At 56.4% G+C, this 27,029-nt stretch overlaps 10 protein-coding genes across 10 annotated transcripts; 6 read left to right on the top strand and 4 right to left on the bottom strand.

Annotated features, from left to right (window-relative positions):
- Nucleotides 1-1,076: 1,076 nt before the first annotated feature.
- On the bottom strand, nucleotides 1,077-1,928 carry BU26DRAFT_526809 (uncharacterized protein; the record flags this gene model as incomplete). The annotated part of the gene is made up of 2 exons (XM_033830729.1): nucleotides 1,077-1,228; nucleotides 1,289-1,928. The coding sequence occupies 2 exons, from the start codon at nucleotides 1,926-1,928 to the stop codon at nucleotides 1,077-1,079; spliced, it is 792 nt and encodes a 263-aa protein (XP_033691382.1).
- A 2,441-nt stretch (nucleotides 1,929-4,369) lies between these two features.
- Nucleotides 4,370-4,654, top strand: BU26DRAFT_414994 (uncharacterized protein; the record flags this gene model as incomplete). Its single annotated transcript, XM_033823096.1, has 1 exon — nucleotides 4,370-4,654. One exon carries the CDS (start codon nucleotides 4,370-4,372, stop codon nucleotides 4,652-4,654), a length of 285 nt encoding a protein of 94 aa, XP_033691381.1.
- A 587-nt stretch (nucleotides 4,655-5,241) lies between these two features.
- Nucleotides 5,242-6,934, top strand: BU26DRAFT_513209 (uncharacterized protein). Its single transcript, XM_033827570.1, has one exon. It carries the CDS (start codon nucleotides 5,254-5,256, stop codon nucleotides 6,910-6,912), a length of 1,659 nt encoding a protein of 552 aa, XP_033691380.1. The 5' UTR covers nucleotides 5,242-5,253; the 3' UTR covers nucleotides 6,913-6,934.
- Nucleotides 6,935-8,518: 1,584 nt separating this feature from the next.
- BU26DRAFT_20475 (uncharacterized protein) lies at nucleotides 8,519-8,932 on the top strand. Its single transcript, XM_033820576.1, has one exon. It carries the CDS (start codon nucleotides 8,561-8,563, stop codon nucleotides 8,822-8,824), a length of 264 nt encoding a protein of 87 aa, XP_033691379.1. The 5' UTR covers nucleotides 8,519-8,560; the 3' UTR covers nucleotides 8,825-8,932.
- Nucleotides 8,933-10,661: 1,729 nt separating this feature from the next.
- BU26DRAFT_20545 (uncharacterized protein) lies at nucleotides 10,662-12,876 on the top strand. Its single transcript, XM_033820585.1, has 4 exons — nucleotides 10,662-11,469; nucleotides 11,528-11,704; nucleotides 11,892-12,442; nucleotides 12,492-12,876. The coding sequence occupies exons 1-4, from the start codon at nucleotides 11,070-11,072 to the stop codon at nucleotides 12,807-12,809; spliced, it is 1,446 nt and encodes a 481-aa protein (XP_033691378.1). The 5' UTR covers nucleotides 10,662-11,069; the 3' UTR covers nucleotides 12,810-12,876.
- Nucleotides 12,877-13,085: 209 nt separating this feature from the next.
- Nucleotides 13,086-14,474, top strand: BU26DRAFT_413341 (uncharacterized protein; the record flags this gene model as incomplete). Its single annotated transcript, XM_033823016.1, has 2 exons — nucleotides 13,086-13,322; nucleotides 13,464-14,474. The coding sequence occupies 2 exons, from the start codon at nucleotides 13,086-13,088 to the stop codon at nucleotides 14,472-14,474; spliced, it is 1,248 nt and encodes a 415-aa protein (XP_033691377.1).
- Nucleotides 14,475-14,505: 31 nt separating this feature from the next.
- On the bottom strand, nucleotides 14,506-15,745 carry BU26DRAFT_513206 (uncharacterized protein). Its single transcript, XM_033827569.1, has one exon. The coding sequence runs from the start codon at nucleotides 15,731-15,733 to the stop codon at nucleotides 14,537-14,539; it is 1,197 nt and encodes a 398-aa protein (XP_033691376.1). The 5' UTR covers nucleotides 15,734-15,745; the 3' UTR covers nucleotides 14,506-14,536.
- A 1,289-nt stretch (nucleotides 15,746-17,034) lies between these two features.
- On the bottom strand, nucleotides 17,035-20,724 carry BU26DRAFT_20428 (uncharacterized protein). The gene has a single exon (XM_033820575.1). The coding sequence runs from the start codon at nucleotides 20,380-20,382 to the stop codon at nucleotides 17,449-17,451; it is 2,934 nt and encodes a 977-aa protein (XP_033691375.1). The 5' UTR covers nucleotides 20,383-20,724; the 3' UTR covers nucleotides 17,035-17,448.
- Nucleotides 20,725-21,475: 751 nt separating this feature from the next.
- On the top strand, nucleotides 21,476-22,399 carry BU26DRAFT_20416 (uncharacterized protein). The gene has a single exon (XM_033820574.1). The coding sequence runs from the start codon at nucleotides 21,644-21,646 to the stop codon at nucleotides 22,118-22,120; it is 477 nt and encodes a 158-aa protein (XP_033691374.1). The 5' UTR covers nucleotides 21,476-21,643; the 3' UTR covers nucleotides 22,121-22,399.
- Nucleotides 22,400-23,739: 1,340 nt separating this feature from the next.
- Nucleotides 23,740-25,575, bottom strand: BU26DRAFT_20413 (uncharacterized protein). Its single transcript, XM_033820573.1, has 2 exons — nucleotides 25,026-25,575; nucleotides 23,740-24,973 (listed from the first exon to the last, which is right to left on the bottom strand). Exons 1-2 carry the CDS (start codon nucleotides 25,357-25,359, stop codon nucleotides 23,760-23,762), a joined length of 1,548 nt encoding a protein of 515 aa, XP_033691373.1. The 5' UTR covers nucleotides 25,360-25,575; the 3' UTR covers nucleotides 23,740-23,759.
- Between the last annotated feature and the right edge of the window lie 1,454 nt (nucleotides 25,576-27,029).

Here is a 27,029-nt window from a genome sequence, read left to right as displayed (position 1 = left end):
TGTGCGAACCGAACGTAGATGCTGGTAGTTCAGGCGTAGACGATAGGGTAGTCGCCTTTTAAGATATTGGTATGCGAATAGAAATGCAGCGCACTGCTTAATCTGTCTCGGACGTCGGTTTTCCAACACCATCCAAAGTGCGCCAGAAACCTAAAGCCTTCGTCCTCTCGTCGTGCTTCGGCGTAATGCGTCACGGAGTAAACCCTAAGACAAACCAAGAAACCCTTCATTCGAAGCGGCACCCACGGAACGACATAGTCTTTATAACCCCCCACCCGCAAGCTTTACACGAGGGGCCAAAAAATCCCCTATCGAAAATCTAATCACGCTACTCGCCTCACTCCGATCCTTCTACTCGCCATCAGCTCGCTTTCCACCCCCCGACTGCTCTAATCGGGCGATGTAACTCGGCGGAGCGTTTGTGGATCCCAAAGTTTAATTCCGTGACGCGGTCGTCGGATTTAGGTTTACCAGTGCTGCAGGCGATATGCGGACCTGTCTCGCTTGCGACGCTAAAACAACGGTACCAAACACTGCGGTTCAGGCGACATGAGACTTTGCATATTAGGTAATGCTGCTTTGGAGGGCCTCGGCTCAAAGGAGCACTTGAATGAAGATCCACGGTTTGGGGTTTGACATGTTTGGTACGAAAAGTGGTGAGATTCGCTTGTAATGAGCTAGGGATCCTTCTGAGTAGGAATCAATCCCCACGAGCCGTGGCTGTGCTGTGGCGCGACAAACCCGAGACGAGAAAGACATGTCACAGATAGAGCACCCGAGTCGAGGTCGGTCCGGACTGGCAGGATGTTTGGTATTTGTAGTTGCGCGCTATCCAGGATGGTGGAGCCGGATCTTCGGAAGGATGGGGGAAGCCCAATGCAGGGGAGAACATATAACAGGCATTGCGGGGTACATATATGGAAACCGTGCACACTTATCTTACATATATGTATCCTGACACTGTTTGTACTGTACAATTGTTGCTGAGCACTTGTAGATCCACTGAGTCTGCGCTCGATCCCCTCGTCCTATGTCGGCAGGCGTTGGAAATGTACTCTTTTCTCAGATACCAGGCCTCACTTGGACTTTGGTGTCCGTCTGCCGATATTGTAACCCCAGCCCCTCAATGTCTTCGCAACTTTCGGAAGGAGGGCCGCCGTGAGCGGAATGCGGATGAAAATAAAGGACTTGTGGATGGCATACGCGAGAGCTAGTTGCGTCCAGATAGCTGTGAAATGTGTCAGCCATTAAATACATCACGAGGTTCCCCGAACGACTGGTCGCGTACATGCTTCGGCCCCGCTATTCCTTGCGTCAGCCTTGCCTACATCGCTGCTCCATCCCAGGTTCCCTTCTCTTGCCGTAGCTTCTAGAGCCTCGTCGGCGGCAACTGCTCCCCCCGGGCCGGTGTTCTTCCCGAAGTCCGGGAACGGTATTCGCACCACGCTCTTGAGCGCTTCGACTACGACATGCTCATAGTGGCCTATTCGGTCTGTCCCCAGCATCCGCACGGCCAGGAAGCAGAATGGGAAGTCAAGCACGGTCAAGCCCATGTACACGCCCAGCGCCAGCCAGCCATATTCCCGGGAAAGCTTCTTCAGCCGCTGCGTCAGCGAAAGTGCTGGCTCAGGGCTTCCCAAGTGTGGAGTGGGATCTGGATTCTGCGTCGGCCTCTTGTCGCTCTTGAAGCGGCGGGAGCGGAGGGGGCGGAAGCGGCTGGGGAGCGCTTGTCTCTCGCAGCGGAAGAGAAAGAGGGTATTCTGCCGGAAGGGCGTGGATGGCAGTCGAAGCCGAGCGGCAGGCTGTGAGGAGGAGGAGAAGCTGCGCGCGAAGGGCTTCGACTGCCGAAGAGCAGCGCTCCGCGAGAGCTGCGGCAGCTCCCGGAACAGGAGCTGCTCCGACCAGAGGCGCGCGGCGTGCGTGTTCATCGAAGGCTGAGGCGTGGAGGGAGGGAGGGATGGACTCGTCTGCGCAAGGCGCGGAAGCGGGATTGGAGTGGGTCGCGGTGGGATTGTTTCAACGCGGTCGGCGCGAGTGAACTCAAGGTGACGAGACATCACTTTTTTGAGCAGGGGTCCTGTCGGCCCGAGGAAGACCCGACCTCAGCCCGCCTCGGGCCGGGCGTGCATCCGATGCCAGGAACGCCCGCACTGCATGGAAGATTCGCTGCAACGGCACGAGTGCGCTAACGGCGTGTGGCTCTTCTTGGGCATGTTCCTTTTGCTATTCTAGAACCACACGCGAAGGTGAGGCTGCACGATGCCTCCGCGCCGACGACTGACGTCGACTGAATCGCCGGCCTGAAACGGAGCGCCCATAGCACCGGGAACGACGGCGCTCGCTGCTGGCCTCTCTGCTCGCAGTGCGCGCCTCCCTGAGTCTGCGGCCGCCTGGACATGACAGAGCCGTCTCTTTTCGTACAGCGCAGCGGCAACAGCGGCTTCAAGAAATGTCAATTGCCTGGGCTTCTGCCCGAGAGGCGTCTCTGGGGCTCCCCCACACCAGTTCCTGGCTATAGCCTGTCCCCCTAAGCCCCCAGAGTCCGGGGACGTCCTTTTGCCATCTGCAGGCCTTTTTCCTGTGGGACGGCGCTTCGCTGCGTCCCCGAGCGCCATGGTGGTTCGCGGGCAGCAGACAGGGGTTGCGCCGCACGTGGAGCTAGCAAGTCCCCTGGAAGAGGATCAGCCAGGCGCCGGCCAAGGGATCCGCAGAAAAGTCTCGAAGAAGCATCGTCTATCGCGAGACGTGCCAGAGAGCTGCAATTGGAACGCTCAAACGAGGCCTGCGTGAGGGCGGGCGTCCGCATGCGGAGCGCATTGCAGATGCTCGACTCGCCGCCACTTGCCCCGACGGCAGCGTTCGGCGCTCAGTGTCACGAGAATGCCTGCGGCTTGATGGCATGGCAGTCCCGGGCAGAGGCCCGCGGCGAGTCGGCGATCAGGCCTCTGCCCACTCGGAGGTTGGACGTGGCAGCAGAGTGCTGATCGCGTGCTGGTGCTGCTCACACAGAGTTCAGACGCCGAATTCTAAACTGCGGGGCGGCTTGCGTAGACTGGCCCATCCAAGATGCGAACTGGTGTCGTCCGGGCCCGACGACGGCGTAGTGGAACATTAATTGGAACACGAGCGCCGGTGCTCCTTTGTCCCTGTCATGTTACTGTAGGTGGTCGTTGGGCGACTGCAACGGCCCTCGACTCCTCGGAGCGTGGGATAGTCGCGAGTAATGGGCGCGCATGCTCGACGCAGTCGTGGATGATGAGCGTCTGACATCGCGCGGGACGCAGCGGCCTGCAGCGTTTTGCAACGTCTGATTAGCCTAATTCGACCATGGCATGGATGCGCGCCCGTCCGCTTCTGGGATGCCGTGCGGTGCCGTGCTGTTTCCCTGGCGAGCATTGCGCCCACGATTCCCGGCGCCACATCCCACTGCCGGCCACCGCTCCTCCACCTCCTCACCTCCCTCTGCGCCGCCCTCTGGTCCGCTGCCTCCGCGCCCGCTCCCTTCATGCCGCACGTGCCCGCCGGCCGTCTCATTGGCCCCGTCGGGCGCGCTCCTGCACGGCTCGGAGCCTCGCGCTGCTGCGCTGGGCGAAGGTTTCCAGCGCGGCAAACAAAGTTTTTGCCCTTCAACCCTGCTACGGCACCAGTCGCAAACTTTGGCCTACCGGTATCGAACTGCTGACGAGTGACGACGAGCCTTATTGCACCACCCAGGCATATAATTGCCCCCGGGCGAGTCGCGTTAGCCCCTTGATTGGCCTGTCGCCCTGAGCGCGCTCTTCCTCTGCGCTGACCGCACTGGAGCGCTCCAGTGTTCCAGCGTTGCGGACAGGGCTCCTTTTGGCCAGGAACGGCATCGTGCATGCCCACCTGGCTCGGCTGACTCTGGCACTTTTGCTCTCTGCTCTTGCGAGCCCTCGGCAGCCATCTGTCGCTGCCTGGCGGACCGGGGCCGCTCGCTCACGCGTTCGTCGGACGGGTAGTCCGCAGCCTGGTGTCGCACTCGTCCTTCGCTTCACACCTTGACAGCGCCCAAAGCGGCACCCTCCCGGGGCCAGCTGTTTGAGGCTTCAGCTAAGCACCTTGCCCTACGCTGGTGCATGACTTGTTGCTCAGGATCTACCTGTCTTTCCACGTGGGTTGATCTCATACCTGCAAATGATTATTTATATCCTCCGGTATATATACTCCCTCCGCACAATCCCTTCACCTGCTATACCACTTGGCCTCGACTCTTGACCTGCCCCTGTGCTATCCCTACTACCTCCCCTCCGCATTGTTGCTCGAGCCGTCATCTATCCAGTTGCTCCTTCCGTTCTCGTTTAGTGTTATCTGCCTATAGGCAATTTACTTTCGACATTGCGCAAGCATGGGTGGTAACGCGGAATATATAGCGGGCTACGGCACCCTCTCGCTCTCCCAAGCTGTCCACATCGCTCAAAACAGCGAGGGCGGCGTTGACCAGCGACTTGCTCAGTACCTCGAGAGGAAACTGGGCGAAGTGTGGGCGCGACTGAACGCCCAGCCAAACACGTACATCTTCCCGCCGGACGAATTCGCCCTCATCAATTACTACCGCTCGCGCTTCGGCGACTCGGAAATCGTAAGAAACGCCACGAAACGCTTCTGGGACAATCACCGGGGATCGCGTTGACGTGTCGCTTTCCTGCTACTGACATCGTTCATTCGCACGAGGTTCGCAGGCCCTCCCCGCGGCGATGGAGTGCTCGAAAGGCTAATGCAACGCCAGACTTGAAAAATTCCTTCCAATTTTATTCGGCGTCAACAACGGAAGTGTACATTATGGCTGTCTCCCAAACGATACCATCAGGCGGCGTCAATGGAGTTTTCAGAAGCCTGGAGTCTTGGTCTGGCGGGTTCTCAAAAGTTTGGAGTTGGATTGTGTACGATCAAGAGCAGGGTAGTAGCGGAGCATTGGCGTTGCAAGCCGATGGCCAATCTGGACTGGTGCAAATGGATAAGAAGCGAGGATGTCAACCATCATCAGCAGCCCGCATTGCGATACTACCTTTCCTGTCTTTCTTCCTAATGCTAATCTCCCTTTTGCAACCGACGGCCGCCATTCTGACCGCCCAGCGGCCTGAATTGCTAGCTCCCGGGCCAGCCCTGACTAGTCGTGCGCCGAATCAGTCCTCGCCATTGCTAGAATGCCTTCAAGTGTCGCCGCCCGTGTTGAGTCCGAAGAGCTGCCAGCAGACGCTGATGGTCCACACGTTCGCATGGTCCTACGGCATGCCCTTCGTCCGCGACTATGTTCCTCCTGAGTGCGACTTCAACCGGGTTACGATCAACTTTACCGTCACGTCCGCCGGTCGGCAATACGACCGCCTTGCGCTGATGTTTTTCAACGACACCGAGATATTCAGAACTTCGACGGCTGAGCCGACTCAGAATGGGATCATCTGGACGTACATCAAGGACATGAGTAACTACTTGACGTTATTCAAATCGCCGCAAAAGATCATCTTCGACCTGGGCAACCTCGTGGACGATACATACACGGGCGCGTGGAATACCACCCTGACAGCAAGCTTCTTCACGGCAGAAGACGGGTTCGATGCAGCGGACGTGATCATTCCGGTCTCCGCGCGCCAGTCCGCATCCGACAAGCCGAGCGGCTTCGTCGTCCCCGACACGAAGGCCATAAATCCCCTCACCCTCCCCCAGAATGTCAAGAAGGCAGTCTTCTCTATATCCGCCTGTGGCCAGGCTGCCGAAGAGTTTTGGTGGGCCAACGTTCTCTCCTCCGACACAACAGTCTTTGGAAACGAGACGACCCTGTACGGCTACTCTCCGTTTCGGGAGCTTCAGTTATACATCGATGGGATGCTGGCGGGCGTGGCATGGCCCTTTCCCGTTATCTTCACCGGAGGTGTTGTGCCCGGTTTCTGGCGACCTGTGGTCGGTATCGACGCGTTCGATCTGCAAGAGGATGAAGTCGATATTTCGGCATTCCTCCCCATTCTGTGCGACGGGAAAGAGCATAGCTTCGAGATTCGGGTCGCTGGGATCGATGACGACGGACGCGGCAACGGGAACTTGACGGACACCGTTGGCTCGAATTGGGTGGTTACTGGGAAGGTGTTTGTTTGGCTCGACTCGAGTGATAGCGTCACGACAGGCACCGTTCCGACTATCTCCGCCCAGGAGCCTTCCTTGGACCTGTCTTCGTCAGTGCAGAAGGGCGGCAACGGGTCGGTCACTTCTCTGGATTACTCCGTGAAAGCCGCTAGGAAGCTAGCAATCAGTTCGACGATCGAGACATCGGCCGGCTCGAAGACTGTTACGTGGCAGCAGGATCTCACCTTTTGGATCGACGGCCACCTCACAAATGGTGGCAACGACCAAAGCACATCGCAAGAGACCACGGGCAAGGACGTCTCCTTTGATGGCTACTCCAAATCGTACGATTATCCGCTATGGGTTATCTCATCCTACAAGGTCCTGTCGGGAGGGAACTTCACGATTGACGCAAAGATGGGCCGCGGAAAGTATGTTCAGAGGTTGGGTGATCTTGCCTTCCCTTCGGCGGCGGAGACATACGATTATGCCCGTTTCCCCGGATACGCGACTTCCTTCATGGGCACCCAGACGAATAATTTCCAGAACGGTACCGCGAGCTATCTCAGTGCTCCTGCACTGAAGAGGTCGTTCGGATCAGGCAAAACTGAGCAGTTGTATTCTCTGTCCGGTATCGTCGATCCGGCTGAGAGCAATGTAGACTTGTATCGCCGTCATATCGTAGCCCAGAACGACTCCATTATTTACGACCAGGAGAGCTTCGCGGGCGGTAGTCAAATTACTCAAAAGAGCTACGCCACTCCACGCGGGGAAACGCGGACTTACGCGAAGCACGGCATCAAAGAATTGCTTGGGCGGGGTCCATTGTAACGGGAACAAGAAAGTGGTAGTTCAAGAGAGGGAGGTGGCAGGACTGCGAAGTGCGCGTGGTGGCGACTTGGGTATGGCCTTGGGCTGCAGTCAAAATGTTCGAGCCTTGGGTCTACGCTACCGTATGCGAAGCTCATGCAGCTCTCCAGAGACGGGAATGTGCAGCTCATAAGTTTCATCTCGCTAATTTTTGTCAACGCATACTTACTAATTCCAAATGGCCCTCCTTGGCCCCGTTCTTCTTGAACTCTTTCCGGCTTCTGTTCCCTGTTATTAGACGTTTGCATAACCATTAGCGCCGCGAATCCATGTAACACGGCATCCCAATCAATCATGCTGCCGGTACCCATAGGCTTTTCGCAACTCAACGAGCCAATACCACCGCCCCTTCGTCAAAGCACGCATGTCCGGCAGATTAATACGCACAGAAACATGTTTCCAGGGCGCATGCCTTTAGGTCATGTGCCCGACAAAGGTCAACTCGTCTCCCCGCTTATAACGGCTGGTGCTAACATGCGGGAGGCCAGCATCATGACATGTCTCCTTCCAGCACCTTGCCCCAGGAATCAGTCTGCAATTCCAGCCTGGTGGATCCACTCAGGCGGCATACACAGCCATTCAAGTCCTTGTGTGTCGATGCGCACTGCTGGTATCAAAGCAGATACCCCACGTTGACGTACCCGAATCGGCTCATCCGAGCTTCATCCATGCATACACGAACCATGAATTGTTGACGTGTTTGACACCATCCGTGTCCGTCGTTACACAGAACATCCATTGCTGGAACGGAGCCGGCTGCGGTCCACCATCCAGGATCGCCGACGGGACCTAGGAGAGTCGGTCCTTTACGTGAGACTTTGACCTCTTGAGCCATCGTGGCTTGGTGGAGAGCAGGAGCGAGAGTCCTGTTGAGGCCCATGCCCCGATTGCCGCATCCAACATGACCTGCAGCGCGCACATGCAAACATTGCTGCTCCCCCACGAGCCGTGACATACCCAGTACCTCCCCACGCTGACCCCGTACGCTCTCCGCGTGCAGACGGCGAGGGCCGGAACAGCTCCTGGCTTTCGTCAAGAGTCCTCCTGCAGTGAACCCGGCGGATGGAGAACTGACAACTTCCATATTACACGACCTTTGCCATAGGCGCACTGCAACATTGTTTACCCGCGTGTAACGGAACGATAATGGCCGTGTTATTTGGATGGGTCGGCGCAAAAAGTCGAAATTGATCAGTGTTGCCAGGAAGACAAGACCGCACCTTTCAGCTCGAGCTCAAGCTCAAGCCGTGTCACAGTGTCTTTAGCCTCGTCGGAGCGGAAAGTCTCACGCATGGATTGAGCAGGCGGCTTCCCGCTCCACCGCATGGCTTCGAGTAACCCTCGATGAAGACACGACGGCTCGCCACGTCTTCCCGACAGCTGTCAACCATCCGAACGTGCAGGCGGGGAAGAGGGAGCACGCCGATAGGTCCCTCCAGCGCGCACAGCACCAAAGTCGATAAACTCTCCGCACACGCCTGGTCCTGGACGCTGCCGTTCTACATACCTGCCGTTTATCGCTTGGCCTAGAGTATCTGAGAGCACGCACGTAGTTTGCCATGACTCGCGCTGTCCCGGCCGTAAGGCTGAGTTTGATCACGCGCATAACATGTTTCGAATAGCGGCGGGACCAGCATCGAGCTTCCTGTCGGCGCTGTGCCACAACGCTGCACTCATCACAGCAGGAGCTCACTACTGCACATCATTACACATCACTACAATACACATCACCTTACTCCTTCTGCAGCAGGAAAAGTCCATCGCCGATCACTCGTCTGCATTGCCACTAGCGGTCTCAAGAATGTCAATTCTTCAGACTGCGCTGGACTATGCGGACTACGGTCAACTATGCAGAGTCTACGTCGAGTCATGAGCTTTTGTACTACAGCTTCCACGTGTGGAGATGGGATAGGGGACGTGGGCGGGCCGTGCCTAAGGTAAAAGGCATGCTGAGGCGAGACGTGGACACGAGTCGGTCTTTCATGCTTTGCAGATCGAATCTCATGCGCGAAAACCCTGGGCTCCTCATCGAGCACCGGTAACTTCTAACATGCATCACCGACCGGCTTGTTTTACGCCTCCGAGAGATTTCTGATTAATTATGGGCCATGCTGTGGGATTTGAGATGTGGTCGGCACTTTACACACCGCCCCAACAACAGCCTGTGCTATGAAGCCCTAAGCAACTGCACAAGCTCAGGAAAGCAGTGCAAGATAGCACCGCAACTGGTGGCGCCCAAGGCTTATTGCGCAATGATGGTCAGAAGCTTCGACCTTCCCCAACGTGCCCCGGCTTGCCTATTTGGTCTGGTCGAGCTCTTCGTCTCATTGCCCGCCCTCTCGCCACACTCTCTACTCGCCCTAGACGCGCCGGTTTACGGAGACACCTGCACCTGCTAGCTGCAGTAGTGCCTCATACGAGGTCAACGTCGAATGAGCCAAGTCATCGAATGTTCCGTCCACCGCCATTGAGGGCCCTTAGAAGCATGTGTGGCTTGCGTCGACCAGTAAGAGGAGGGCTGACTTTAACTTTTGTGTAACGTATATGCCACCATTCTGATCGGTGTGCGCTTCCTTACTGGGCACATGCAGGCACGGCGTGCAAAAGAGCGGCATATGCAAGCGAATGACGCAGAACGAAGGTGGGAAAGCATGTGGAATAATGCCACCAAGCATCGTCCGAAGATCGAAGCGGGGTTTGCGACCCCAACGTGGACTAGGACTTGCACAAAAATGACTTGCAGCGTACCTTCTCCTTCGAGGAGAGCGTGGTTAGGCGCCAGAGGCGTCAAGAGGAACGGCCCGAGTCAGTGTCGCGCGGTCGACATTTATCGGTGTGAACGGGGAGGTTATAATGAGCGCACTAAGGGCTTAGCAAAGGGGTGACGAACTTGCCTCTGCCCTTCGTGAGCAAGGAGCTTACCTTGACAACCGCTCGCGGAAACGTTCTGGAAGCATTAGAACCCTTGGCTTGGACTTCTCCGTTCACTGGGTGCATTTCTTGAAACTTGGAGGATGACCGAGAGCTCACTGCATGCTTCGATGCAAGCCGGAGGGGTAGTGAGCGCGATAGCTCCCCGGGGGAGTCCACAAACTCTGTGGATTCATAAAAATTGGACCAGCAGCGCATGTCTAGCGAGCGGATCCGCAAGGAGATTACCTTGGGTACTGGAGCTTTGCATGGCGCTAAACGTCCACGTCCAAGGTGCTTGATAGCAACTTTCAGCATCTTGCACGTTGATTCCCACTCGGCACTGTCACTTGTCTACTGTACCTTCCCGCGGGGATTCCTGTAAGACCGAAGAGCTCAGGCCCGGCAGCAGTGTGCCTTGTGACGGCACTGGAAAAGACTTGGAAGCGCGTCTTGAAGCGGCTTCGCTTTAAACGCTTGCGGGCGAAGAATGAACGCCCTTGGCTGTAAACGCGGACGTACCCAAGAGTACCTGGCTCAGTCAAGGTGCGCAAACCTGATAAGCCGCTTCTTTCCCGTCGTCTCTCGTTCTGACGTTGGCATGCTTCGCGTTCCCCCAGGCCGGACAGCGAGAGCACGATCTCGCTGGGACGATACCTGGATATACCCTCACCAGAGCTCCAATGAGCACCTGAATCCAATGTGACGGTCACAACACGGCTGATGAAGCTGTGGTCTGTTCACGGAGAATTGGCGGTGGAAATTAGGTTCCGTCGAGACTACATAGGCTCGCTAGCTTCCACGTGCGCGGGTCGTCGTGCGCACATGGCTGCGGTAGCGAAGAACATGATCACCACGACCCGCGCATGCCGGGCCGAATCCATCAATCTTCCACCAGAATCCCATCCCAAATTCCCATCGATCAAAGCAAGAAAACACCTTGCAACCGATCATGCGGCTCTCCATTCTTTGACCGCCGGCGATTGGTGCCCACACCTGCCGCTTCGGGCGAAACCGACACCGGAACACGAGGGGCGAGGTTGGAGGAAGTGTCGCGTGCTTCTACTCGTTGGTGACGCCGCGCTATCGCCAGATGCCGTATGGCGTCTCATGAGTCACCAGCCTCCATCTTCCGCTCCGCTGCCTCGAGGATTTCTCAACGCCGTCACAGCCTTCGGTCCTCCTTCCAGGCCGTTCAATGAAGCGCCATGAGCTTGCCGCCGCCGCCAAAGGCCGTGAACGACCATGGTAAGAACGATGAGCTCGCGAGCGAGCTTCAGGATGCCTTTTCCGTTAAGTCGGATGAGAAGCCTGATGACTCGCTGAACGCCGCGTTCAGCGGGGCAATTCGCGCACCTTCGCCGGACCCCTCGGTCCACTCCATCGACAACTCGCACAACGCACGAGTTGGCCGCAACCCCAATTACCTGCCGGTACCAGATGGTCGTAGACATGCATCTCGTTCGCCAGGCCCGCCGCGCACCTGGAAGGGCAAGGCGAAGCTGTTCTGGGTGACGAATAAAGGGCTCGCACTTGTCTTGCTTTCTCAGCTTTTCGGGACGCTGATGAACGTCACTACGCGTATGCTGGAAATCGAAGGAAACAATGGTAGGCTGCATTCATTGTCCTCTATCAGGGCGCTTCAAGCTAAGCGGAGAACCTACAGGACAAGGCTACCATCCTTTCCAGATCCTCTTTGCGCGAATGGGAATTACAGTCATTTGCTCATCGATCTATATGTGGCGTGCAAAGACAGAGCACTTCCCGTTCGGCATGAAGGAAGTCCGCCCGTTGCTGATAGCTCGTGGTTTGACAGGCTTCTTTGGAGTCTTTGGGATGTATTGTAAGTCTATCACCGGTTTCCTTTCCCCTGTGACCATATAGTGGACCACTCAACGCACCAGGACTCTTCCAGTCTGGCCTCTTGCGCTGGCGGCAAAGCATCCTCTGACTGCGCTCACATGTGGGTTGTAACCTACAGTATTTGATCTCACAACTTCCCTCAAACCTCGGAAACTAATTGATTCCAGATTCCTTGTTGTACCTCCCGCTGGCCGATGCCACAGTCATAACCTTCCTCGCCCCTAGCCTCGCTTGCTGGGCCTGTTCGTACCTGATCAACGAGCCCTTCACGCGAATGGAGCAAATAGCCGCATACATCTCCCTCTTCGGAGTATTCCTCATCGCTCGACCCGTCTCCCTATTCTCCTTCCTCTCGCACAGCAAAGATTCGGTACCTCCGGCTAGCGGGAATCCAGACTTTGTCCCCAGTCCTACGAATATGACCGCTGAAGCCCCACACCATTTTGCCGCCGATTACGACGATGTCACACCAGCTCAGCGTGCAGCCGCTGTAGGGGTGGCCTTGTTAGGCGTGTTTGGAGCAGCCGGCGCGTATACGACTATCCGATGGATAGGGAAGCGGGCGCACCCCCTCATTTCAGTCAACTATTTCGCTACATGGTGCACGATAGTGAGCATTGTGATGATGTTTGCGCTGCCGGGCGTGGGTTTCCTGCTGCCGAAGAGCATCAAAGATTGGTGCTATCTTCTCTTCTTAGGTGTTTGTGGATTCGTCATGGTACGTATGAGCTCGACTGTCGGACACATCAAGTGCTAATACTTCCAAGCAATTCCTTCTCGCCGCTGGATTGCAGTATGAGAAGTCGTCCCGAGCGACCAATATGGTATACACGCAAATGCTTTTTGCTTTGACTTTCGACAAGCTAGTGTTCGGGACGACCCCGACGGCGCTATCTATTATCGGTTCCTCACTGATCTTGGGCTCTGCTATCTACGTGGCGGTGCACAAGGAAGTTGGGAAAAGGGAGGGAGATCGTCGAGGTAGATCGTCGCGAGAGGAAGAGAGGGGCCTGATGTCGCCGAATTTACTCGGGGAGATCGATGATGACGACGATGCAGCGATTCAAATGAGGACACTGCGATGAGAGGTCGAGGATGAAGCCCTCCTTGAGGTTTGCAGTAAGAATAGAATTGGACGTATTCATGGAAATATGAAGGCATATAGGAAGGCATTGGACGGACCAGCATATAGACGTCGAGTATAGAAGTCCATCTGATATTAATGTGCTGAAAAAGGCACCGTCTTTGGTCTCGTATTGGGAACATTGTTGCCTGGAAGGATGTCCAAGCTCCACCGAAGTAGGAATAGCGTCCGACCCCACATCAAAACTACGATTTCTCATCAATTCACCTTCAGGACAATGGCCAATTTACTCGATTTGCCAACCGAACTGCTGCTTCGCGTTGCGGAGTCGCTCACCCCTAGCGAAGGTACCGACAATCCAACGCTTGCTAGCCTATGCTTGACCTCGCGCCTACTCCGAGCTGTTGCTCAACCGATCCTACATACCTACGTCCACGTGTCTATTCAGCTGTATCCAGGGCCTCTGTGGCTCTTCCTTCGAACCCTGTTGGAACATCCGACACTAGCCAAGAGAGTGAAAGAGATCTCACTCCCAACCCGGAAACCCAGGGAAGACAAGGATGCGACTGAGATCCCGGTTGAACAGATACTCGAAGAGATATTACAAATACCTTCAAACCGGCTGAACAGGGAGCAGCTCTTCGACTTCAACGAGGTTGTCGTTGAGATTCTGTCTCGATTGCCCAGTCTGGAGCACATCGCCCTAACAGCGCTGTATGATCACCCAGGATCAATCCTGAGCTCGCTGCATACGTCGCCAGTGGATCCCAACCATTTCGCTAAACTGAAGACCTTCCATCTCAACAAACAGTACGAAGACGGACCGGTCAACCTCGCCGGTTACATTCCGGTCCTGCAACTACCCTCCGTTGAGCGTGTGTCGACCGAAAATAGCGTTCCCACCGGACTAGGGGACCTACCGCCTACAAATGCACTCAGCCACACGGAACTCGAGCTATTCTGGTGCTTCGTGAATCTTCCCACGCTCCAGGATCTGCTCAAAGCATGCTCTTCTCTACGAAGCGTCTCCTTCGTCATTCCGAATGAATGGCGCTACCGCACAATGCAAGACGTGGGAGTCTACTCGCAGTTTGCGCCCCAAGAATTCGTCATTGCACTCCTTCAAACGCACAGTCACACCCTCGAGATGCTCTGGGCAGACTTCCACGCCTACTACGACCTATACGAGCGCGAGATTGTTGAAGAGATGGCAGAAACAGGCCGTGAGAACTCAGCGTATGTCTACCCATCGTTCCGCGGCTTCGACAACCTACGGCGCATGACGATCGAATTTGGACGGTTGGTGCGGGTGAGGGATCTACCCGAGGCGCTGGAGAGCTTGAATCTCAGGCATTGCGAGTTTGCGGAATTGGATGAGGGGTATTTGAAAGATCTCTTGGAGATGAAGGATAGGTGGTGTCCGAACATCCGGGAGGTCATTGTTCATGGCACGGATGAGAGCGTTGAGAGCATATTGCTAGCTCAAGAGCATGCGAGAAGACTAGGTGCGCTGTTCGGTACTTCGGCTGAGGACGGCCGCGTGGTGACTTTCTTGGGACTCGGATTCTGCTTGCAGCTCCAATGTATGCCGGGTAAATCGCTGCGACTGCAAAGTTCGGAGGAGCAGGAAGGAGAGGACGAAGACGGGGATGAGGACGATAATTAGGAGGACGCAAGCTAAAGAAAGGGAGACCATTCAAGGGCAGAAATGTCTATCACGACGCACGTCTATCTCATCTCAAACACCCTCTCTTCGATCTCTCCGCTCTCCACAAGCTCCATAACCTCTCCACGCATCAATCCGCCCACACACGCATCCCCCACAAACTTCCACCCGGCCTCCATCTCCCTTAATACGAACGGAATCTGTCCACCCCAAAGCACAGCCACCACATCCCCAGCTCTCGCCGCCCCCGGCCCAAGCCCCAACCTCCCACCCCCCGTAAGGACAGGAGCGCGATAGCATGTATATCTCCATACCGCCTCCGTCGCCCTATCTGGATTGCCTTTTCGCGCACCGAGAGCAGAAAGCAAGGATGCTTCGCTCGGCCAGACGGCGTGCAGGTCGATTTCAAAGTTTTGGAGAAGCGCGATAAAGTCCGCAAGATGCTGTTCGTCATCCTGGATCAGCGTACCGCTTACGTCTCTCCCGCCGGTCAGTGTCTTCGCTAGCGTGAGCGCGTCGACGTTCGCTCGCAGACACCACTGTACTAGCTCTTTCAGTATGGTTGGTGACCGGTGCAGCTGCGTGAACAAGATACGATCCCTTGCCTCAGAAACAACGTCCACAGCTACACCTTTCAAGCTCAGGCACTTTGGGTCTTCTGTCGGTAGCAAGCGCATCGGGCGAGCTGTCCCCGCGTGGTGCCTGTTCGCCGGCCTATACCCCATGAAGGGGAACACGACGTCCTTGCAGTTCCAATCCGGGACCCAGGACGGCAATCCGTTCCGTTTTCCCTCGTTCCCGCCTTCTTCATCTTCGTCAGCTTTGCCATGCACCACAAAACTTAGCACATTCAGCGCCTCCTCCCTCTCCACCAACGTCCTGGCAACCTGCATATAGACTTCCACAATCGAGACACCATAATCGGGCATGACAAACACACCGCTCTCCTTAGCCGCATTAATAGTCGAAAACCCCAACAACCCATACACCTTATCCCTCGGCTCGCTAACATCAAAGCTCCTCGCTACATCCAGCAGATGTAAGAACGGATGAGACTTGCTCTCGCCCTTGCGCTGCTGCTCGCAGAGGTACTTCATCAGGAACGCGTTTTGCAGGTTGCGGCACTCGAGGAGCGCGTGCAGGTAGGAGTTAGCGTGGATGGCGGAGATGGCGGCGCAGAGCGTGGGCCAGGAGATCGAGGCCGCGCCCCAGATGAAGAGCGCGTGGCGTGCTAGGACAATTTCCTGTAAGACCCACATGCGTGTGAACCTGCGATTGGCGTTAGTAGGAGGGAGAGGGAGAGGGAGAGAGGGAGGGTAAAGGTGAGCTACTTGCCATGCATTTATGAAAAAAGACATGACTTTGATCCAAATCCTATCACCCAACTTAGGGACTTCCTCTAGCTGCACAATTCCTCCCGTCTCCCCTTCCCCATCCATCTCATACCCCACATCCCTCCCCTTCCCTCTACCCTGATTCACAAGCGCACACAGCACCGCAAACGCCTCCCCCGCGTCGCCTCTCTCATCCGTCCCCAGCCAAACAAGCACCCCGCTTGCCCTTGCATAGATATCATGCATCTTCCCCACCTGCTGCGCCTTCTCCCCCTCATCCTCCTGGCAAATACACAGTGCATCACACCACACCAGTCTCTCTTTCTTCCGCAATCGCAGCCGCTCCAGCGCTTCGAAGAGATTCGTACCCACACGGGTGTTCTGATGGCCGTTGACGGTGAGCGTTTGGTGCCCGGGCTTCAGGCCCCAGACGTAGGACAGGGCTTCGTAGGCAGGGAGGACGGAGGAGTCGAGGCGCGCAAAGGAGAGCGAGCAGCGCACGGGCTGGGAGGGCGCGCCTGGGTGTATGCGCAAGAGACGGATGGAGTCTTCGTAAGGGAGGGGTGCGTAGAGGGGCTTTGGAGCGCGGTGGAAGCAGGAGAAGAGGAGAAGAGTGCCGAGGTAGCGGGGTATGTTCGCTAATTTCGAGGAGTGCGGTTCATCTCCGTCGTGTTGACGCTGTTGGCTGGGTTGAGTGAAGGAGAGAGTCTGCGCCATTGTACGACTCATTCGACGCGTGATTGAAGCTGACAGCGGGAGTGACGACGACGAGGTTCGTAAGTAAGGATACTGTCGCTTTGAAGTATGAAAGTCGGATGCGCAAGTACTCGAGATGCACGGGAGGACCGAAGCCACACACTGGAGGCCTCCCCCCTGAAAGCCCTCATGACCGACCTCCTGCACCCACCCGAGCGCCGTCCTATTGAGCAGCCACCGGCGTCCATTCGTGGAAAGCAGACATGTTTGCTGTTCCTGGGTGGCCACCCGAAAGGGCACTGTTTGATCGTACAAGCGTTACACCGAATGAGGCCGCGGAACATCAGGCCGAAGCGAATGAGCCAATACGCAGCCGGTATTCGTGCGTGGCGGCATTTTGAGCCTCTCAGCCTTGTCTCGCAAGAGCCTCAACATCCTGGGATCACGGTCAGCTCACCGCGGGTATTGTTTTGTTTGTTAGACGAGGGGTAGATGGAGGGCGTGATGTGTCGGCTGAGAAAGGAGTATAAGTCGGCGATGTGTACTCACTAACAGGAACCAAAGCAAAAGAAGGGTATGCAGAAATGCCATTCATCGAACATTATCCTGTCCCTCAGTACCATGTATGCTTGCTTATGATCACAGCACGTCTATATCCGATTTGTCCCTTTCATCCTCCAAAGCAATGCCATACTAAACCAATAAACCAATGATATCATAACCACAAGCCATGCAAAAGCAGGCTATTCAAAACAATGCCAATGCACCTTGGCCAGCGAGCGCCTTGCCGAAAAATGACGAGCAAACCCAAAACCATCGAGAAACACAATGCAGAAACGAAGTACGCGCAATCTTGCGGGAGTAAAACACGAAAATGAAGAATAAACCGACCGTAATCAATCTTCCAAAACAGGTAATAGTAGACGAAAGTCTGGGCCGGAGCCTCACTCGGAGGACGAGCTGGCGGCCGCCGTAGCTGCGGACTCAGCGCTGGACGCCCTCGTTAATTCTGCGCCATCTGCACCCAGCCTCTCCAGCTCTTCGGCAATTTCTTCGTACCATTTGCCGTGTGCCCTCCGGTCGACCTCGCTCACCTTGGTAAGCTGATCGCAAATGTCGCCCACTTGAGAGACGAATTCCGGAAGGCCAGTCGTGGCGAGCCCTTCCGTAGCCGTGCTTGCCGCTTTGACCCTCTCGCCAGAGCTACTAGCTGAGACACGGTTGCAGATGTGGGTCTTCAGGCGCTGAAACAGGACCTTCATCACAGGGTCGTTCAACTTGCCAGATTCGGCTTGAGTGAGGAGGCGAGTGATGGTAGACGCAAGCTGCGCGCGAGTCGAAGGCGGCATCGCGTGCGACGATTCAAGCAAAGAGGAGATCTTAGAGGGCGTCGCCGGGTCCTTCAGATAGCCATCCTTGAGACACTCCCACATGCGGTTAGCCTCATTCTTCCACTGAGAGCGGACGTCGCGCTTGAGGAGGTTCTTCGCGGTAAGGAGGATGCCACCAATCGTGGTGATGCGAAGAGACTCTTCACGGATGCGGGATATACGTGCTCGGTCAAGCTCAAGGGTCTCCGGAAGCTCGGAGTCTCTGAGGGGAGGCGTAGCGATAGCGAGATCGACAAGGCCACGAGCATAGATCTTCTGAGGCGTTGGCCGATTCATTGGCTGCGGATGATTCCATGGGTCGCGACGGTCAGCTTCGGTGTGCATATTGACAGCTGCACTGCGCCACCAGCGTCGTGTCCTCTCGAGCGTTATCTTGCCCTCTTCGAGATCCTGAGCGAACATACACTGCTCATACCCCGGCGCCTCCTTAGTGAGCGTCGGCGCGGCATTCATCAAGAGGAAGTTCGAATAGTCCAGCGATAGAAGGTCGATGACGTGGAGCAGCTTGAACAGTTTCTCGATCATCTCGGGAAGGGGACCCTCCTCTTGCAGCTCGTCTGCCAAAGCCTTGACCTCGGCGTCACGGAAGGGGGCGCAAAGTTTTGGCAGAATATTGGCCATGAAGTTGAAGAACTTCTCATAAGAGAACATGCCCTGGCTGCACTGCCTGTTTATGAGCTCAGGATCTAGAGTCTCCGAGATCAGAGTATGCATCGAGTTGCCGTTCTTCAGCAATCGAAGGAGCTTAGAGCGGATGTTCTCAGCCATAGCGGCGGTCCAGACGGCACCTTCGCCGTTCTCGAATCCTCGGAGCATGGAATCACAGAGCTCGCGATTCAGGGCGTCCCGCAGGTTAGCAGTCGGTGATGCATCGATGCGGTACTCCTTGTCGATGGAAAGCTCATGCACCAGAATTCTGTTCGGTGGAACGACGGTAAACACTTTCGACAAAGACTGGGCTTGGTGGCCTTCTGGCTGGGGATGGCCGCTGGTGGACGCAAGGTGAGATGCAGCCTCATGCTGGATAGCCGCGTGCTCCTCGGCAATAGGGGAGCCTGGTGCAGGAGAATCAATTGCGACTCGCGGACGTACGACTTCGCCAGCGGGCTTCTTCCTCGGTCTGGACTTGCGACTCTCTCGGATGGCCTTTCGGATGAGGGTCAGAGCCCTATCCGGACCAGCGAGCTTCTTGATCTTGCTCAGGAGAATGGCCTGGTTATCGCGGATGCCGTTCTTGTATTCTATAGCAACTTCGTCGGCAGTGTCGTCCTTGACGCTCTGCCATATCGCATCGAGATTGACAAACGAGGCGACCATGGTCTCAATGAGTGCCGAAGAATCGCGCGCTTTCCAGTCATTGAAAGCCGTGACGAATGCGCCATGAGCCAGCAGGACAGTCTCCACTCGGGTCGGCGAGGGGGTGTAGTAATTGAAAGTGGACAGCTTGCCTAGAGCAGCTTCGAAGGAGATGATCAGGTCCTTAGCCTTCTGTATAAGGTCCTGCTCTTGATCGCCATCGCGACTGAGAACGTGCGCCGGATGTCCTAGGATAAGATAAGCGGAGAGGAATGTCCTCACAGCGGTACTACGAGCGGCTTGGTCTCCTTCCGGGAGTAGCTCGAAAAGATTCATAATCTTCTCCGTCGCAGACAGAACCTTCTCTTCGCTAAGCAGCATCGTGATTTCCTCAAAACTAGTGTCGTGGACCCTGTCGATGGATAGGCCTAGCTCCAGCCAGGCTTCGACGATGTTCTTCCTTGTCCTAGCCCTCCAAGCAGATTGTATTCGCTTGGCTGCGTCCTCGGAAGACACGGCCGGGCGCAGAGGCGCCTTCTTCGCGTCAGCTGGGGGCGAACTAGCAGTCCTCGGCCTGCGAGTGTTGCGCTTGTACTCAAGCCTCCTCTTCTCTGCGTCGGCCAGCTTTTCCTCCATTTCCATTCGGTATCGTCGCTCTTCGGCAGCCTTGCGCTCTTTCATGTCCTCTGCAACTTTCTTTGCGCGGCGAACTTCCTCGGCGCATGCTGCGGCTACCTGCGCGAGGTGCCGTTCGCGGGCCTGCTTCGCTGCCAACGCTCGTTCTTCACTGTTGGAGTTCCGCGGTGTCGCCTTTGCCAACGCAGCGCGCAAACGGACCTGCTCTGCGTGTGCGGCGCGATCTGCCAATCGCGCCTTGCGGCTCTCGAGGATGGATGCGCGGCGGAGGTGCTGGGCTACATGGTGGTTCTGGCAGCTGCTGCGGTACGAGCGGTTCGACGTGTGCGAGTGCGTCGAGGAGATGGAGTTGCGGCGCGACGAGGCAGCAGACGACTTCCGGCGGCTGGTTGAAGGGCGATAGAAGCGTGCTGCGATCCGCGGCGGCGGCGCGAATGCCTTGCTGTTTCCGGCGTCGTCTGAAAGGACCATGTCGGGCTCTTCCGGTATGTCGTCGTTCGCGGGCATGTCTGAGTCGACCAGCTCCATCTCGGGGTCGGAGAGAGAGCCGTCCATGGCTTCTATAGCTGGGTCGCCTGCCGTGCGGTGGGTAAGGGCGTCGCGCGAGTGCGTCGGGGCCGTCTGGGCGCAGAAGTAAAGGTGTATAAACCGTGTTGTGAAACAAAGCTCGACCGTAAGCAATCGTAGAGCGTCAGCCGTCCGTCCGCAAGCGGACCAGGAATTGAAATACGGGGGCAAAGAAGGGCGCGGATAGTATAATACAGAAGCGAAGGGTAGAGAAGAGAGAACTGGGCTCGCTGCTCTGTCGTTGTGGAGGGGAAGAGGAGAGGTTGGTGTGGCTGGGAGGGGTTCTGCCTTCCCCGGTGCGGATGCTGAGTGATGGGCGCCTCCCACGATGACATGTGCGCTAAGAATCTTGTCGAACACGATCGACACTCACGCCGGTCTCGACCTTAGCACGCTTCCCTATCCTTAATAACATCAGCCCTATGCATCACGCTCAAGTAGTCACCTCATGCATCCTGTTATTTTGCAAGCCTTCGTCGCCTTCCACGCCTTCCACCGCTGCGTGTTCGAAGCATCTCGGGCTTCGCGAAACGGTCCTGACTGGGTCCTGAAGCGAATCATGAAACGAAACCTAGCGACGGCTGCTTTGATCTGCTCCTGTCGCCGCATATAGAAACAGGGTGGCTGGCAATACGTCGTCATCGGCTTGAGATAAGGCCACGTGACCCGAAAAATGAACCTTGGAAGCCACCTATCAATGCCAGGCTACAGCTGTAGGTGGAGAGACCAATATGGTGAGCAGCTCCGAATGCGCCGTTCTTTGGCATCAAGATACCCGAGAGGCGGTATCCTGGCGCGGCCACTCTACTGTGATATTACGTGGCAGGAGAGCAGTCGTCCACAGGCATGTCCTTATCGAGGAGGCAACCTCAGCCCAACCCTCCGGACAGCCCCTTGTAGCCGTATAGGTTGACTTTGAAGAGGAAAGCAAGACAAAAGAAAGAAAGGGAAACATGACCATAGCTCGCAGAGAGCGAGATGAGAAAGAGAAGCCAGCCAACAAGGGATCCTGTGGCCGCAGATGAGAGACAGAGTGTGCCGCAACGACCGGTAAAGGACACACGAAGCAAGCAGACTGAAGGAAAGAAACATTGCTATAATTGAGAATGCAAGTGAGCCTGTGTCGGAGCTAAGCGTATACGCACCTGTATCCTCGTTCCCCAGCATTATCAACAATCCCGTCCTCGCCTCCCACTGTAGCACATCCTCCACCAAGCCGTCCAACCTCTCCGCATACCTCCCACTCGACATGAACCCTATCCAATATTCACCTGTACGCTCTCCTCAACAAAACCGCACTGCACCATCCGCCCCAACCTCCCCATCCCCCTCCCACCAACCACTTCCCCTCAACCACCTCAACCTGCAACACTCTCCAGATCACATGCCCCCAAACTCTTCCCATCTGCAGCCCGTTCTATTTTCGCCCCCCACTGTCTCTCCACGCACATCACCTCCCTCGTGCGGCCTATCAAACCCGTCAAACGCGTGTCCTCACAGCCACCACATAGACTACGATCGATCGACACTGTGGCCGTTTTCTAGACGCATCTTCATCTCAACCATGGACATCTCCACCTCGCTTAGAGCTTCGTTTCAGCCCACGATGCACAGCATAAAGGCACTGCGTGACCCCCTCACCCTCCCCTCGCCTACACCCGCAACCGCCGCACCCCTCGCCCGGTACGCGGCCAGCGCAAAATTCTTCCTCCACTTGCGGGCTTGACTTGATGCGGGAGGCGTAGACGAGATGTGTATGTTGTGGGACGCCCACCAATCTTTCTCGCGTCCGCATCTGCAGAGGCGAAGCATGCTGGGCGGCATGGCATGGCTTGGCCGTGGACAGGCCGCTCGGAAGAATACTGACGTGCTGACTGTGGAAGGACGGTATGACGCCGCGCTCCAATTCCCGAGATGCAATGCGAGATTGCGAGATTGCAAATTCCACTTTTCGGTGAAGACGATGGTGGCGGCCTTCAGCTAGATTACCGGAAGATGCTTTGCGTTTTTGCAGACCGATCAGTCCAAAGATAGAAGTGCGGAGGGTTCTCCTGGCCCTCCCTTACGACAAGACGAAAACACGCACAGCACATACTGCACTCTGCGTCCTGCAAAACCAAGTGTTGCGCATCACCCATCAGCTGTCAGTCAGTCAGTCAGTCAGTCAGTCAGTAAGTCAGTCACTGAAGCCGTGCACTCTACCTCATCGAGCAACCCATCCGCCGATCACCTTGTAACGCCCATCCATTCCTATTCCCCATTCCTCCACCGCCACCGCCCACAGTTACACCAAACCCCGATCACCGGAATCTGGGCAGCCCCTCCACCACCGGACGTCCTTCTCGATTCGCATCTCGCAACCCCTCATCAAAAGCCATGTCTCGACCCAAAGGACCGGTCGACGTGAGACACGGCGTCCTCCTCGAACTTTCCAGATGACCTGGACAACTGCCTGGTAACTATGAGACATATGTACAAAATACGACCTATGTGCATATAGTATGCGCACGTGAAACGCACAAGGGGGTGCTGTTACTGCGATCTGTTGAGAGGCTCACATGCGCATTGCTATGTAGCCTTCACCTAGCCCATCCGAGGTAAGAGAATACAGGTAGGATTGCCTAGGTAGTCAGTAATGCACTGGAAGAAGCAATGCAAACCAGGACGAAGTGTGATTTGGAACCTTGATTACTTGGTTTTCGATCTTACTATGCTTCCTCGACCTAAATGCTTTCTGGGCAACCGTGAGCCGGTATCGCCGCTCTCGTCCGACCTAACCTCTTCAGGTCGTCAGATCCATGTACCCATCCATGGATAGTCATACATTGAAACATAGGTAATCGTTGCTTTTTGGGCCGCCATCCATGTCCCGACCAGGCCCAAATCCAGACTGCGCTGCCCCCTCTAAAAGAACCCAAACCAGGGCGAGAGGTATAGCCGCCGAAACTCATCCCTCCTCATCTCGTGCTGCCGCTAAATAGACATAAGAGATTAAGTACTAGACATCAAACAACAAGGGTTCGGAAAGAGAACTTTTGGCTCAAGAGCCACGTCGCTGTCGCTGCGTGAACATGCCAGTCGTGTCTTTTGGAAGACCGTGTCTCCCCCGTTGGATATTGAAACGCCGAAAATATCCCTGCGAAGGGAACGCCCACTTGTACCGCGAGCCGAGACAGAAAACCTCTCTAGTTGAGCTTGAACAAAGGAAATTCGTGATAAGGAGTGGTCGTGGCTCGAATGAGCTACCGGTAATAAGGTCATACAGGTCGTACCTCGTGAGCCCTGGCCAACGAGTAATGTTACAAACAATGAACAAAAAAGCTTAATCGCACAAAATATGAACAGGGGAAAATATCGACCCGTGTTCAGTGGCCGCGCCACCCCGCCGATGATCTCCCGAGAAAAGAACCGGGGAATTTGAGGTCGCTGAAGAACTTGAAGAAGGCGCGCTTGCGGGGCGGTGTCCGTGGTATCTGCTCTGCTATGCGAACCATAGGACCGACGATGTCCTCGTCCCCGAGTTTCGGGAATTTGCCCTCGCTCTTCGGGTCGTTCAGCGATGGCATTTTGCTGAGGGGGGCGGGTTCTAGAGGTGAGCTGGGTTCGGGCTCCTCGCCGATTGCAGTCGCACGCGAGATGGCGAGATCGTTGTTCTTCTTCCACAAGGCGTCGATCTCCGCCCATTTCTTCTCGCACAGAAGGTAGGTTTTCGAGGTCACGCCATTGTGCTCAGCCATCCGCACTTGGTGTTTGGTGAAGTTGCGGCGCGCTTGCTCCCAATCAGCAAACAACTGCCGTAGCGAAGCCGCGTCACAAACTTCGGGCACGTAGGGTTCCGGGTGGATGGTAAAGTTGTCATGCCCTAGTTCTACGGCCCACTTGTCGTTAGGATCGGCCAGCATGATTGGTGGGATGTCTGCTGATGGCACCAGGTGGCCGGGTCGCGACGTCTTGAAGGAAGCTACTGATGGTTTGGAAGACAGCGGCGGGGTAGGGTAAGCGCGAAGTGTGGGTGAGTCCATGGGCGTCGCAACCACGGACTGAGTGATGTCGGCAACGGTGGGTGACTGAAGAGGGGACTGTGAAGGGGCGTCGTCGAAGCGTGTCTTTACGAGCAACGGCGGAAGCAGAGGAGTAGTCGCATAGCGTTCAGAGGCCACCTGTTCGGCATCGATGTCGAGCGCATTGGCCTTAGCAATGTCAATTGGCGAAGAGACAACGGATTCGCTCAACTGTTCCTTGCTGCTAGGATTTAGAGCTAAGGACGGAGGGAACTTGTCGGTGATGTCGTAACCTTGCATCTGGTGGATCGAACTGGTGATCGACGACGACCGGGTCGACGACACCCTGGAGGGAGTAGCGCTGCGGGAGGTCCTGCCTAAGGTGGATGCCCGCTTACGATCTCTCATCTTGCGTGATAATGAGGGAAACTTGCGCTCGAGCTTATCGGTGACGCTCTGTGCGGATGACTCCACCGAGCGTCGTCTCTTTGACATATGCGACTCTGATTCGTAGTCGCCGAACTCCCAGGCCTGAGCGATCATGCAGCTTCTGCCATTGGTGCATGTCGGAACGTCGCCTGTCAATCGTTAATATGCGTGAACGGCTTAGAACTATATGTTAAGACATACATGAACAGCGATATGGCCCGTCGGCAACGTAGTCGTCTTCCCGCTCGAAGGGCTCCTCGGTGAGCTTCGGAAGCTTGCCCGAGGCATTGGGTGACTCGAAGGGCTCGTGGGTTGGCGGGCTCGAGGAGAGCGAGGAGGTCGAGCTTGGGTTCCGAAAATGCCCACGGTAGAAACTTGGCGTGGGAGGCGTCGAACACTCCGACGCGGAGAAGAAACCAGAGTCTGCACTCGAGAAGACAGAGGAGGTGGGCTCGGAGAACATATCCAGTGAGCTCTTGGACGATTTCCGCGCAGCAACGAGCTTGGGCAGCATCAGAGGTTTCATTTCGCGCATGTCGATGGTTGTGAGTGGGGGACGTGTTTTTTCGCGATGGGCGCTAGGTGGTGCCTCATCACCAGCTTAAGAGGCCAGCAGCGCTCGCGGAATTGAGACAGCTCGCCGTCTCCAATGCTGTAGAGTGCTGTAGAGTCTTCCTGCTTCGGATGGAGTGGCGGACCGCGAGGGTTTTAGAGGGTGCCACGATTGAGGTCCACGTAGTCGGGTGTTTATTCTGGCGCGACGGTCAGCGCCCGTTCGGCTTGCGCTCCAGATTGGGACGGCACGTGAGGGCGCAACTGGCAGCGGGGGCTGGGATAGGTCGCACGACTCACCGAAGGATGGTCGCAGAGTGCCGCGCAGAAGGGAGCGAGCGACAGCGCAGAGGGAGAGGTGGTGGAGGGCTTGGAGGTCGGATGGGCAAATCAAATGAGTGACGGCGCGGGCACGAAAGGATTTCGCAGCAGAGCTGGGCAGGGCAGGCGCATTTGTGCTGGTGCGGAAGCTGCGCTGTGTTTTGCAAGGGTCGGCGGCAGGCGCCAAGCACAGGGCTAGAAGGCACGCCCGCGCGCGACTCGATTCAGTCTAGCGGCACTAGGCTCGAAGATGCTACAGTTCCGCGCCGGCACTAGCGGTCGTCTCCCCGGTTTCGTTTCCAGCGACTCGTGCGGGCCGCGGTCGCACGCCTCCGATGAGGCCGCTCGGTCAGACTGTCGCCGTTGCGAGTGCGAGCTGCGAGTGCGAGCATTCACATGAGGGACCCCGCCGCCTCAACAGCACGACAGCGTTGGAGCCTGGAGTTCGCCGCCCGTTCGCTGCGGCACGGCGGAGCTTGGAGGCAAGTGAGACCTCTAGCGCCTAGACGTTGAATACCTAGGTACTGCGTGCTTCCGAAATTTTCTTTTCTCACTAACCAGCCGCCCTGCCGTTGGTTGAAGTGCTCCACCCAGGCCCACTCTCCAGATGAAAACCGTGAATAAGCCATGCAGGAACGATTCCTCCAGAGAGGCGCATAGATACGACGGCAGACGGCGAAGGCTCACATCTGCTGACGATGTCTGGTCCTCCTGTACCTGTCGCACCGGGGAGCTGGTTGTGAAGGATGCCCTCATCCAGTGACCGGTTGGAGCAACCGTGGCTGCAGCATGACATATGGGGCGGTGCGCAGGGAGACGGCTGCTGCTTCGGAGCTCGTCTTCCTGGCAGATGTCACTGTTCCGCCGTTCTCCTCCGCCTGGGATGGCGCCCATTGGTCGCGGAGCAAAGGGACTCTGCAACAACAAACAAACGCTCTGTTTCGCGCCTCAGCAACGTCCAACTGATTGCTCTCGCTCCGGTCCGGTGTCCAGCTGTTTGTGACACGCCGGGCTCAACTCAAGAGCGGACCATGAGACGTGACGCCGCTGAGGAGGGGGCTGGGGAGCCGAGAACGTTGAGCGGGCAGCCAGAAGCTCCCAACAGAGAGGGCAAATCGGAGGCCACCGTGACAAAACAAGCCGTTGACCCGCTGCTGATTGGCGTCAGGCCCCGGTCGCCTTCTTGTGCTTCGTTGGTGATGCCCTGTTCCTTGCTCCTCGCGCCTTGTCAGGCACCCTTTCGTCGCTCTGCAAGCCTCACCTCCCACGCCGCCAGCGCATCGCTAGCCAACCGCCCACGCCTTCCCTCCTGCCTCTGCTGCAAGCCTACGG

The sequence above is a fragment of the Trematosphaeria pertusa genome (genome assembly GCF_010094035.1).
Source record: "Trematosphaeria pertusa strain CBS 122368 unplaced genomic scaffold BU26scaffold_1, whole genome shotgun sequence".
Lineage (NCBI taxonomy): Eukaryota > Fungi > Ascomycota > Dothideomycetes > Pleosporales > Trematosphaeriaceae > Trematosphaeria > Trematosphaeria pertusa.
The sequence above is the reverse complement of the archived record's forward strand: the minus strand, read 5'-3'. Positions and strand labels throughout refer to the sequence as shown.

Coding starts and splice junctions, on each gene's coding strand:
- BU26DRAFT_20416 (XM_033820574.1), top strand. CDS start 21,644: ATGAACCCTATCCAATATTCACCTGTACGCTCTCCTCAACAAAACCGC.
- BU26DRAFT_513206 (XM_033827569.1), bottom strand. CDS start 15,733: ATGTGGGTCTTACAGGAAATTGTCCTAGCACGCCACGCGCTCTTCATC.
- BU26DRAFT_20545 (XM_033820585.1), top strand. CDS start 11,070: ATGAGCTTGCCGCCGCCGCCAAAGGCCGTGAACGACCATGGTAAGAAC. Junction 11,470..11,527: donor GGAAATCGAAGGAAACAATG/GTAGGCTGCATT, acceptor GAGAACCTACAG/GACAAGGCTACCATCCTTTC. Junction 11,705..11,891: donor TGGAGTCTTTGGGATGTATT/GTAAGTCTATCA, acceptor AATTGATTCCAG/ATTCCTTGTTGTACCTCCCG.
- BU26DRAFT_20428 (XM_033820575.1), bottom strand. CDS start 20,382: ATGGACGGCTCTCTCTCCGACCCCGAGATGGAGCTGGTCGACTCAGAC.
- BU26DRAFT_20475 (XM_033820576.1), top strand. CDS start 8,561: ATGTTTCGAATAGCGGCGGGACCAGCATCGAGCTTCCTGTCGGCGCTG.
- BU26DRAFT_20413 (XM_033820573.1), bottom strand. CDS start 25,359: ATGCGCGAAATGAAACCTCTGATGCTGCCCAAGCTCGTTGCTGCGCGG. Junction 24,974..25,025: donor CGGGCCATATCGCTGTTCAT/GTATGTCTTAAC, acceptor AACGATTGACAG/GCGACGTTCCGACATGCACC.
- BU26DRAFT_513209 (XM_033827570.1), top strand. CDS start 5,254: ATGCCCTTCGTCCGCGACTATGTTCCTCCTGAGTGCGACTTCAACCGG.